The 13,085-nt window shown below is 40.4% G+C and overlaps 1 protein-coding gene across 10 annotated transcripts in view; it reads left to right on the forward strand.

Moving 5' to 3' along the window:
* Positions 1-13,085, forward strand: part of MTHFD1L (methylenetetrahydrofolate dehydrogenase (NADP+ dependent) 1 like) — a 247,896-nt gene that overhangs the window by 34,805 nt on the left and 200,006 nt on the right. For 8 of the 10 annotated variants that reach the window (XR_012158087.2, XM_073337644.2, XM_073337645.2 and 5 more), the window contains 2 exons: positions 656-753; positions 9,420-9,593. Coding sequence is in view for 8 of the 10 variants with exons in the window: in XM_073337644.2 (XP_073193745.1) it covers positions 656-753; positions 9,420-9,593 (272 nt within the window). In the remaining 2 variants the exon portion in view is untranslated. Of the gene's footprint in view, positions 1-655; positions 754-2,408; positions 2,467-8,854; positions 8,951-9,419; positions 9,594-13,085 lie in introns of those variants that run through there. The other 2 variants (XR_012158088.1, XM_073337654.1) reach the window with 2 other exon arrangements.

A 13,085-nucleotide genomic window follows, 5' to 3' on the forward strand; every position in this document is an offset into this window, starting at 1 on the left:
ATCTCTTTGGTCACTCGATTACAGACCTAAAGTGGCAATCCTTCAACAAAAAAATCTTCAAAAATAGACTCCAACGAGAGACTGCTGAATTGGAATTAATTTGCAAACTGAATACAATTAACTTAGGCTTGAATAAAGACTGGAAGTGGATGGGTCATTACACAAAGTAAAACTAAAGTATATAAATCTCCCTACTGTATTTTCCACTGCATGCATCGATGAAGTGAGCTGTAGCTCACGAAAGCTTATGCTCAAATAAATTTGTTAGTCTCTAAGGTGCCACAAGTACTCCTTTTGTTTAAACAGTTGACAACTTGGGAGAATTCCTTTATTTTGGAGAGAGAGAATAGTAAAATGCTGGCCTGGAGGAAGAATACCTCCAAGTGCATAGCCAGAGATTTTAGTGCCATTTGTGCTGAATGACACTGCCCTTCCCTGAAATCTTGGTTAAACAATGCAGTAATAGTTTTTCTTTATTCCTAAAGACACAGAATTGGAAGATCCTTATGTTGTAGGTATGCCTATTACAATCCTTTGCGTTGAGATTATTTTAGCAGTTATGAAATCATATGTTTAGGCTCTATCTAATTGAAATAAAACTGTTGAACATTTATAATGCAACTGTCATACAGTGTTTTTCTTTTCTCTGTGAAAGAACATGGTAAAAACCAGCGAGAGATGGATCCGGTCTCAGCAATACAGGGAATGGAACCTCCATTGCTTGAAACTTCAGCCCCTCTCCCCAGTGCCCAGGTAATAAGCATAATAAGCTTTGGGCAAGTGGTTTAAACATTAAACTGAATCTAATTATGTCTTTTTAAATATGTTTGTCTAGTATACAAAAGCAGCTATTCTGCTTATTTGCTGCTTCTGTTGTTGTGTCACTAAATATCCTGGTATTTAGTATTAGTTATTTTTTATAAGTGGAAACCAGTTTATGAATTCTAAAACTGAAAGGTGAACTGAAATAGTTCCCAAATCAGTGGGATCCCAATTCCGGAAAGTACATGAGGACATGCTTAACTTTAAGCATGCATGTAATTCCCAGTGACTTCAAAGGCACCTGAGCTCATGCATAAGTGCTTTTCTGTTTAGCCATGTTTTCCTGAATCGGGGCCCAACAATAGGTTTGCAGACTTGAAGAGTTACAAATACATTCTTTTGTATAAACAAATTATTTTCGGTCAGTTCCTCTTTCATTTACTTGCCTATGTTCAGGCCTTCAGGGATCCATGTTTACATTGCAACAACTGCTGACAGGAGGAATGTGGCTCTCCGCTTTGCTATTAGTATGAAGTTGCGTGTGTGTGGTGTGGGTGGGTGGGCACTCGCGTGTGAGAGAAACTCGAGGGCTTGAACCCAAGTTATGGCCAGTAGACTCTTTGAAAATATATTCATTTATAATTTATATAAGTCTGCTGCTGAATGTAGTGCATTTTTAACGTTTAAGGTTAAAATTAGTACATGCTTTTAAAGAATGCATTTCACTTCACCTTTAAATGTCTCTTGTTTTAACAATTTAATTGAAACAGATTCAGTCTGTAACTTAAAACAGATGCCAAAAGAACAAGCATTTTATAGAGTGCAGATAGAAAGAAAAAAGTTGATATCCTGAGGCTTTTAATGGGCAAATATATACAATTTCAACCTTTTCATCCTTGAAAACTGCCCATTAAAAATATAGCTAAAGAAACAATAGATCAAACTATACTTCATGCCATGGGGTTGATGATGATAAAACTTCTACTCAACAAAAAAACTCAGCTTCCCTCCACCTCTCCCCCCACCATATATAAAATATGTTACCAGTGATAGGTTTTCCATTTGTTTAATTACTGGAACTTTGTGGTTGTATTTTTTTTCCTTTTAAATATACAGTTGCTTGCTAGGGTGAAGGTATAAAATATTCTTTTACAACAATACACAATTTTATATGGGAACAGATGGATTTTTCATTGAAAACAAGTAAGAAAGAAGCATAGGAACTAAAACAGGGAACGTCTGCTTTTTGCTCTCAAGGAGCTCTGGGGCGTTAATTAGATTCATTTCCAAAGACGTAATAAATTCTCAGTGTGCATACTGACTAGATGTAGAGATTTTTTTAATCTGTGTTTTGTAAATTCCCAGTGTAATTTACAGTGTAACACTGTTGCCAGCAGATATTTAACTTGTCTTGTTCTGACAGAAAACCTAATTTTCTAATCTTTTTGTTTAGTATCAAATATGTAAATTTATATATATTGAAAATATTTAAATTAACTATTTAAAAACTGGCCATCCATGTCAGATGTTGGAATAAGTTGGTACATATGAATATATTTTAGTCCAACTAACATTACCAAAAATTTCTTCAGGCTTAACATGTTGATTAAAAGTTATCCTTTATTTCCCATGTTTGTTTCATCCAGAAATCAAAACAATACATTCAGCAACAACAACAAAAATTGACCCTCAAACATTTTTTAGGTAACAAAATAAATCTGTTTAAAATAAAGCTAACATCTGTAGATAGGATAAATATGTTAAACTATTCTGAATGTAATAAATGCAATGGAAAATAAAAATATATAACTTATTAATAAATGTAATACTTAGCAAAGGAACGTGCAGACATACACGAATGCAACTAATTTTTAATGCATGTAGGAAAGTACAATTGGAGACCTTTCTAATGTTTTAAAATAAAGTAAAATCTTTAAAGAGCTATGTTTTATATGGTGTTGTATGATATATACTTGGAAGTTATTGAAACATGGAAGGGGAAATTGTTTTTGCTTTTATCTCCTTCACCACAAAACACATACACAAATTCCAAGAAGAACAGTAGCTGGTCAGACCAAACTGCTGATGGAGCTATTTAATTGGGAATTGTACACGTTGGAGCCATTAGGGTAACCTTTTGCCAGGTAGACACATTGTAAGGGAATCAGAGACAGTGAGTTCAGTGAGGCTGTAAGGGCCAGATCCAAAGCCCATCAAAGTCTATGGAAGAGTTCCCAATGACTTCATTGTGCTTTGGATCAGTGTCTCGATTCCTCACCCTTCCTCTGTGCTGAATGCTGCAGCTCTCTGTGTGACTGTTTCTAATTGGATTGAAGTTGTTCTGCCCCTTTGGTATATATTCCCTTTAACTGAGGAATCCTGCCTCAGGCACTCAGCCTGTCCCTTATTGCTGTTTCTAATGCTGAATTTCAAGTATGTGAAAAACCAAGAACAATTAGTACTGAAAACTGAAGTATGAGGCTTAAGCCGTCTGGAAAAACCTGCAAGTAGCCCTGAACGCAAAAGTCAAAGATTCTCTCTATTAATAAAAAATAAAAAAGGAAGTTGTCTGTTTCATAAACTACAGTTAAAACATATGGCTTCTGTATGAGGAGAGGTTAATAAGACTGGGACTTTTCAGCTTGGAAAAGTGATGGCTAAAGGGAGATATGATTGAGGTCTATAAAATCATGACTGGTGTAGAGAAAGTAGATAAGGAAGTGTTGGTTACTAGGGGTTACCAAATGAAATTAATAGGCAGCAGGTTTAAAACAAATAAAAGGAAGTATTTCTTCACAGAACGCATAGTCAACCAGTGGAACTCTTTGCCAGAGAATGTTGTGAGGGCCAAGACCATAACCGGGTTCAAAAAAGAACTAGATAAATTCATGGAGGATAGGTCCATCAGTGGCTGTTAGCCAGGATGGGTAGGGATGGTGTCCATAGCCTCTGTTTGCCAGAAGCTGGGAATGAGCGACGGGGTGGATTGCTTGATGATTACCTGTTCTGTTCATTCCCTCTGGCACTGGCCGCTGTTGGAAGACAGGATGCTGGGCTAGATGGACATTTGGTCTGACCCAGTAGGGCCATTCTTATGAAGAAATAAAACATTTTCCTGTTTAGGTATAAGGGTGATGCATTTCTGCTCAGGTAGTTGCTTCCAGAACTGAACAACAGAGCACAGAGGGTGTAGGAGACTTTGATTTTGATCTCAGCAGCAACTTTTTTCTATAATTGCGTAATATACCTAGGTCCATTAGGAAAGCATGTGTTAGTTTCTGGATGCTGATTATAATCATCTGTGTGCTAGAAATATTATAAACTGTAATATTATAAACAGTCTCCCTCAGCCATTAAAAAAAAGTTGTAGTAGTAGTACTTGTCTTCGCTGCACCATAGACACAGATGGATGTCTAGTAATATTTGCTTTCAGAAACATTCTGGAGAATATTTGTTGACAGAAATAATTAAGTGGCGAGACATAAACACTTAAAAAGCCTTATTTTCACCAGTTATAGTTAAGATATAAATGCCAAATCATTGAAAAGTCTTTTCTTGCACCATCTTGTGTGACGGGACAAGGCCAGATGGCTGTAGGAAAGTAGTGAGAAACAGATATGTGAGCCCCAGCCTAAAGAAATCCCTGTTATCATGGTAACCAAATGGCAGTTGCTTCAGGTTAATCAAGACACCTGGGGCCAATTAAGATCCTTCCAGAAAATAGTGGAGACAGCTAGGTTGATTGGGACACCTGAAGCCAATCAGGGGCTGGCTGAAACTAGTTAAAAGCCTCCCAGTTAGTCGGGGAGGTGTCAGGAGCTGTAGGAGGAAGCCATGCTGCTGGAGAAACAGAGCAGTACAAACCCTATCAGGCACAAGAAAGGAGGCCCTGAGGTAAGGGTGATGTAGATATTGAGGAAGTGGGGGCTGCTGTGGGAAAGTGGCCCAGGGAATCGTACTCGTCCTGTTTCCAAAAAGTCAGCTACCAAGAGCTGCTACTATCAGGGTCCCTGGGCTGGGTCCCAGAGTGGAGGGCAGGCCCGGGCTCTCCCCTGTCCTCCCCGACTAATCACTGAGGTTGAGAGACAACAGAGACACTGCGAGGGAGGATAGCTTCTCCTCACCTCCCTTGCTGGGTTATGATGAAAATGGCTCAGTAGGCTGTGACCCTTGCCTCTAGAGAGAGAAGGGCTACATGGAGGGTCACAGTGAGCCTCTGAGGCTAGTGTAGTTCGCCAGGAAGTGCGGGACCCACTGAGACAAGGTCAGAGCGTTGTCACACTTGTTAATAGAGGAGTGATCCTGTTGTATTAAAAAATAACTGCATTCTGTTGGATGTCTCCATTTATATGTAACCTCCTTGGTAAAAGGCTTTCTGTTTGTATTAAAAAGCTGTTTCCCCTAAAGGTTCTTAAGAGCTTTTCAGCGAAGGAATGACAATAGCAGTTATTTTGCTTAGGTAGATCATAGAATCATAGAATATCAGGGTTGGAAGGGACCCCAGAAGGTCATCTAGTCCAACCCCCTGCTCAAAGCAGGACCAATTCCCAGTTAAATCATCCCAGCCAGGGCTTTGTCAAGCCTGACCTTAAAAACCTCTAAGGAAGGAGATTCTACCACCTCCCTAGGTAACGCATTCCAGTGTTTCACCACCCTCTTAGTGAAAAAGTTTTTCCTAATATCCAATCTAAACCTCCCCCACTGCAACTTGAGACCATTACTCCTCGTTCTGTCATCTGCTACCATTGAGAACAGTCTAGAGCCATCCTCTTTGGAACCCCCTTTCAGGTAGTTGAAAGCAGCTATCAAATCCCCCCTCATTCTTCTCTTCTGCAGGCTAAACAATCCCAGCTCCCTCAGCCTCTCCTCATAACTCATGTGTTCCAGTCCCCTAATCATTTTTGTTGCCCTTCGCTGGACTCTCTCCAATTTATCCACATCCTTCTTGAAGTGCGGGGCCCAAAACTGGACACAGTACTCCAGATGAGGCCTCACCAATGTCGAATAGAGGGGAACAATCACGTCCCTCGATCTGCTCGCTGTGCCCCTACTTATACATCCCAAAATGCCATTGGCCTTCTTGGCAACAAGGGGACACTGCTGACTCATATCCAGCTTCTCGTCCACTGTCACCCCTAGGTCCTTTTCCGCAGAACTGCTGCCTAGCCATTCGGTCCCTAGTCTGTAGCTGTGCATTGGGTTCTTCCGTCCTAAGTGCAGGACCCTGCACTTATCCTTATTGAACCTCATCAGATTCCTTTTGGCCCAATCTTCCAATTGGTCTAGGTCCTTCTGTATCCTATCCCTCCCCTCCAGCGTATCTACCACTCCTCCCAGTTTAGTATCATCCGCAAATTTGCTGAGAGTGCAATCCACACCATCCTCCAGATCATTTATGAAGATATTGAATAAAACCGGCCCCAGGACCGACCCTTGGGGCACTCCACTTGATACCGGCTGCCAACTAGACATGGAGCCATTGATCACTACCCGTTGAGCCCGACAATCTAGCCAGCTTTCTACCCACCTTATAGTGCATTCATCCAGCCCATACTTCCTTAACTTGCTGACAAGAATACTATGGGAGACCATGTCAAAAGCTTTGCTAAAGTCAAGAAACAATACATCCACTGCTTTCCCTTCATCCACAGAACCAGTAATCTCATCATAAAAGGCAATTAGATTAGTCAGGCATGACCTTCCCTTGGTGAATCCATGCTGGCTGTTCCTGATCACTTTCCTCTCATGCAAGTGCTTCAGGATTGATTCTTTGAGGACCTGCTCCATGATTTTTCCAGGGACTGAGGCGAGGCTGACTGGCCTGTAGTTCCCAGGATCTTCCTTCTTCCCTTTTTTAAAGATTGGCACTACATTAGCCTTTTTCCAGTCATCCGGGACTTCCCCGGTTCGCCACGAGTTTTCAAAGATAATGGCCAGTGGCTCTGCAATCACAGCCGTCAATTCCTTCAGCACTCTCGGATGCAACTCGTCCGGCCCCATGGACTTGTGCACGTCCAGCTTTTCTAAATAGTCCCTAACCGCCTCTATCTCCACAGAGGGCTGGCCATCTCTTCCGCATTTTGTGATGCCCAGCGCAGCAGTCTGGGAGCTGACCTTGTTAGTGAAAACAGAGGCAAAAAAAGCATTGAGTACATTAGCTTTTTCCACATCCTCTGTCACTAGGTTGCCTCCCTCATTCAGTAAGGGGCCCACACTTTCCTTGGCTTTCTTCTTGTTGCCAACATACCTGAAGAAACCCTTCTTGTTACTCTTGACATCTCTGGCTAGCTGCAGCTCCAGGTGCGATTTGGCCCTCCTGATAACATTCCTACATGCCCGAGCAATATTTTTATACTCTTCCCTGGTCATATGTCCAACCTTCCACTTCTTGTAAGCTTCTTTTTTATGTTTAAGATCCGCTAGGATTTCACCATTAAGCCAAGCTGGTCGCCTGCCATATTTACTATTCTTTTGACTCATCGGGATGGTTTGTCCCTGTAACCTCAACAGGGATTCCTTGAAATACAGCCAGCTCTCCTGGACTCCTTTCCCCTTCAAGTTAGTCCCCCAGGGGATCCTGGCCATCCGTTCCCTGAGGGAGTCGAAGTCTGCTTTCCTGAAGTCCAGGGTCCATATCCTGCTGCTTACCTTTCTTCCCTGCGTCAGGATCCTGAACTCAACCAACTCATGGTCACTGCCTCTCAGATTCCCATCCACTTTTGCTTCCCCCACTAATTCTACCCGGTTTGTGAGCAGCAGGTCAAGAAAAGCGCCCCCCCTAGTTGGCTCCTCTAGCACTTGCGCCAGGAAATTGTCCCCTACGCTTTCCAAAAACTTCCTGGATTGTCTATGCACCACTGTATTGCTCTCCCATCATCTGATGGAGGAAGGAGATTCTACAGAATTTTGTGTGGGAGTCACCTCTGTAAGGAGAGGTGAAGGAAGTAGAGAGAGCTTAGAGCGCTACAAGCAATTCAGGAAGTCCATTTTTAGGCTGTTATCTCTCAAGTTACAAAAAGACACTAATGATGATTTAATACACAATTCTGTATAGGAATTTCAATATCTTAAAAATGAAGTAGAGTTGAAAGAAAAAATTTTGCCAGCCACGCTTCTGTTTCTCTTTGCTGCTCAACAGTGTTGTCTTGCACATCCATATGGTGTCCCAGCTGCTGAAATTTGCATGTCTCACTCCCTTAAATAAACCAGATTCAAAGCTTATGCTCAAATAAATTTCTTAGTCTCTAAGGTGCCACAAGTACTCCTTAGCTTTTTTTAAGTATATATTTATAGAGTTTGATGCAGAAAAGCATAGAAATACTGAAACTATCCTTTATGCAAGAGGTCTCTTTGGTATGCACTTTTGTTTAGAGAGAAGAATTGATGCAAGGGAGGAGAATGCATTTAATGCGGGGGGAATGAGTAGAAATGGTCTGCAGCCAAATCGTCATGTTTTGTGATCCTGTAATATCTCACTAGGTAGGGTCAGGTTTCAGAGTAGCAGCCATGTTAGTCTGTATTCGCAAAAAGAAAAGGAGTACTTGTGGCACCTTAGAGACTAATCATTTTATTTGAGCATAGGCTTTCGTGAGCTACAGCTCACTTCCTCAGATGAAGTGAGCTGTAGCTCACGAAAGCCTATGCTCAAATAAAATGGTTAGTCTCTAAGGTGCCACAAGTACTCCTTTTCCTTTTAGGTAGGGTCAGTATGTGGATCGGAGACCTCTGGAAAGACACCTCCCTACTACAGGAAATTTTGTTGATTGATTAAGTGGTATATTTGTCTCTGAATGAGAATTGAATAATAAATGACCTAATTTAGTGTTAATGAGTGCTAAGAGGTGACATCTGCAGTTGTTTTAACACTAGTCCTTATTAATGTGCAGATATTAAAGATCCCCTGGCATTTCTTTTTCAAGGCTAGGGCTGTTAAATCCCCATTTGGTTTATGATGTTCACCTAACCCACAGTAAATTCCCTGCAGTTTTAGTGTGTTGCCTTGTTCTTCTTTCCATCTTATCTTTACCTGTTGTGTAGTGTTATGTGTAGTTAAACAGCCACTGTGTGCTATCCCACATATATTGTATTTCAGTGGTAGGTGAACTGATCCCTGTATGTTATCTGCCTCCTTACATTACCTCATGGGGGAGCAGTGAGGCTTAAAGTTTGTTTTCACATTCTTTGACGCGTAAGTATGTTTGTCTGTGTTGATATGAGTGCTAACTATAAGGAATGTATATTCGTTGCAGTAATGTGTACATGTAAATGCTGAAATGTACTGTTATAGAGGAAGAAAAGAAACTGACAGAAAATTTCATTCCAAAGTGACATTCTTGAATATCCAGCAGACACTGACTAGTCTGATATGAAGTCATTGTGTAATATTTGGACCCCAATTAAAGAAAATAATACAATGAAATAAATGTTAGTAAACATTCCGGGGGCGGGGGGCAGGAGAGGGGAGATAACACAAACATGTTTTCCAATATTACATTAGGCATTGGCTAGTATTTAGGTTCAGATAACAAAATCTGGGAGAAGAGATCATAAAGCGGTTACAATAACTTCATTGTTGCAGCGTTTGCTGTTATTTTGTGTTGTCATCGACCACCTAAGCTGAGAGAAGTCTCTTGGCTCCTATTTGTTTTCTTTTCAAGTGATATTGAGATTTCCCGAGGACAGAGTCCAAAAGCTGTTGATGTACTTGCCAAGGAGATAGGATTGCTTGCAGATGAAATTGAAATCTATGGCCAAACCAAAGCCAAAGTACGTTTGTCCCTGCTGGAAAGGTTAAAGGATCATCCAGATGGAAAATACGTTCTAGTTGCTGGGTAAGAATATACACTAAGCTTCCCCCTTCCCTGCTCTCTCTCTGCGAACACAAACATGTGACTCGTTTCTTTTAATTTACTGAATAAATTACCCATTATAAACTTGCAGCACTTGGTGCATTATGAAAGCAAGTATTTATTTTTCCCCCTTTTTAAAAAAAAAAAACCTTTTTTTTTTTTTTCTTCTTCAAGCTGTGATTACAGAAATTAAGTATGTTTTTTTGGAAGGTAGATCGAGTTAAGCTTCTTAAAATGTCTTCTATAACTATTTGATTTTTCTTGATTCATCAGCTCTTAAAGTATTTGACTCAGAAGTGCAGTCTCTTTGTCTGCACTGTGGGTGTGTATAAACAATTTTTAATGGAAACGACATGGTAATCTATTGGTATTAATGGTAAATACTTTTTTATTGAATAGCAAAGTGCATAGTTATTTAAAATCCATGTTTTTCCCCTAAAATGTAGACACGTCTCCAGGCAGGCTTATCCTACTCTCTGTTTCCATGATTATTTTAAAATGTTATGCTTCATCTAGAAATGCCTGTCTCCTTTTCTCACCCACTTTCCTTTGCCTCCTTTTCTCACCCACTTAGAAAGTAAATATTTTCTCTCTCACCTGCTTTGTGAAAAGGAAAGTTCTTCACACTTGCACTTCTGTGCAACCATTTTCATGAAACATTAGATTGCAGCATGTCCTTTGCTTTCTTTTTACAACAAAAGCCTGTAGTAATGCACTGGTGTTGTTTTTATTTTATGAATTGATAAGTTTTAGGTTGTTTTCATAAAATTCTCTGAAGGCGATTTAGCACCTTTTTTTCTGGCAACTGAGCATAGTATATATAAAGGATGGGGGGAAGAATGGAAGATACAGCAAATTTTTTTCATTGCCAAATGTAATCCAGCTCTAGTGACATTCTCTTTTTGTTGTTTTTGGCAGTAGTGCAACAAAATTGGGAAGTTAAGATTTCCAGATGGTCCAGAGTAGAGAGCCATTCTTAGTTGCCTTTGTCTTGCCAATCCCTTGATCAACTAGTATCTTCCATGCTAGCACAAACACAGTTAGCTTTTGCATATGCTTAGTGGGAAATCTGGATGCCTGGCATCAGTTCAGTGAATTTCTGTCACATCAATCTGTCACCCAGAAACTTGTGAAGTTGTCATCAAGGCCATCTTGTGGAATTACAATTTACAGAAATAGTCCTTATTTTGAAGGTTCACTGAGAGAAGAATACAAGAGCCTTTCTTTGAAACACAAAAGCAATTGTGTATGTCTATTGAGCTACATTTTTAATTTTAACTGAAAAAAATAAAATAGAAGCCGGTTCGGCCATGAGGTTGATGATGAGCAAAATTGTTCTGCTTTTTCAGGTTCTAAGTTGCTGCATGATTTAGGCACTATGCAGCAGGGGAAGGCTGTTCCTAAAGCCCCGGAGAAGTGGAGCTTCACACAAGCACAGATTTAGAAGTAGCTTAGGAGGGAACATGGATGTGATGCCGAACTCTATTCAGATAGAGTTTAGGATGTGAGGAACTGCCTCCTGTACGCTTCCTCTTTTTACGTCCCAATCTGCCCTTTTAAGGGCAGCAACCTAGGAGAAAGTGCAATGCATACTCTGAATGCTGGTTTGTGGGAGTGAGAGAGAAATTATAGAATTGTAGGACTGGAAGGGACCTTGAGAGGTCTTCTAATCGAGCCCCATGCACTCAAGGCAGGACTAAGTATTATCTAGATCACCCCTGACAAGTGTTTGTCTAATCCGCTCTTAAAAATCTCCAATGACAGAGATTCCACAACTTCCCTAGACAATTTATTCCAGTGCTTAACTACCCTGACAGAATTTTTTCTAATGTCCAACCTAAACTGCCCTTGCTGCAATTTAAATCCATTTCTTCTTGTCCTATCCTAACAGTTTTTCTCCCATGTCCTTGTAACACCCTTTTATGTACTTGAAAACTGTTATCACGTCCCTCCTCAGTGTTCTGTTCTCCAGCCTAAACAAACCCAATTTTTTAATCTTCCCTCATAGGTCATGTTTTCTAGACCTTTAATCATTTTTGTTGCTCTTCTCCGGACTTTCTCCAAATTGTCCACATCTTTCCTGAAATGTGGCACCCAGAACTGGACACAATACTCCAGTTGAGGCCTGAGTAGGTCGGAAGAATTACTTCTCGTGACTTGCTTACAACACTCCTAATACTTACCAGAATGATGTTTGCTTTTTTTGCAACAGTGTTACATTTTTGACTTATATTGAGTTTGTAATCCACTATGAACCCCAGATCCCTTTCTGCAGTACTCCTTCCTAGGCAGTCATTTCCCGTTCTGTATATGTGCAGCTGACTGTTCCTTCCTAAGTGGAGTACTTTGCTTTGTTCTTATTGAATTTCATCCTAGTTACTTCAGACCATTTCTCCAGTTTCTCTAGATCATTTTGAATTTTAATCCTATCCTCTAGAATCATAGAATATCAGGGTTGGAAGGGATCTCAGGAGGTCATCTAGTCCAACCCCCTGCTCAAAGCAGGACCAATCCCCAACTAAATCTAAATCCCCCCTCTCTAAAGAACTTGCAACTCCTCCCAGCTTGGTATTGTACACAGACTTTATAAGTGTACTCTCTACGCCATTATCTATATCAGTGATGAAGATACTGAACAGAACCGGATCCAGAAATGATCCCTGTGGAACCCCTCTCAGTATGCCCTTCCAGCTTGATTGTGCACCACTGATAACTACCCTTTGAGAACAGTTTTCCAGTCAGTTATGCAACCACCTTATAGTAGCTCCATCTAGGTTTTATTTTCCTAGTCTGTTTATGAGACAGTCATGCGAGACAATATCAAAAGCCTTATTAAAATTAAGATATACCACATCTGCCACTTCCCCTCTATGCACAAGGCTTGTTACCCTGTTGAAGAAAGCTATTAGGTTGCTTTGGCAAGATTAGTTCTTGATAAATCCATGCTGTTTCTTACCACCTTATTATCTTCTAGGTGATTGGAAATTAATTGCTTAATTACTTGCTCCATTATCTTTCCAGGTACTGAAATTAAAAACTGACTGGTCTGTAATTCTCTGGGTTGCCTTTATTTCCCTTTTTATAGATTGGTACTATATTTGCCCTTTTCCAGTCCTCTGGAATCTCACCCATCTTCCATGTCTTTTCAAAGATAATCTCTAATGGCTCAGGTATCTCCTCAGTTAGCTCCTTGAGTACTCTAGGATGTATTTCATCAGGCCCTGGTGACTTGAAGACATCTAACTTGTCTAAGTAATTTTTAACCTGTTCTTTCCTTATTTTAGCCTCTGATCCTACCTCATTTTCACTTATATTCTTTGTTGTCCAATAGCTACTAAAGATTTTGGTGAAAACTGAATCAAAAAAGATATTTAGCACTTTTGGTATTTCCACATTTTCTGTTTTTGTCTCTCTCTCTCTCTCTCTCCGCCCCTTCTTCCCACCCCCCCAGTGATGGGGCATTGGCCCCACACT

Source organism: Lepidochelys kempii, chromosome 3 (assembly GCF_965140285.1).
Source record: "Lepidochelys kempii isolate rLepKem1 chromosome 3, rLepKem1.hap1, whole genome shotgun sequence".
Taxonomy (NCBI): domain Eukaryota; kingdom Metazoa; phylum Chordata; order Testudines; family Cheloniidae; genus Lepidochelys; species Lepidochelys kempii.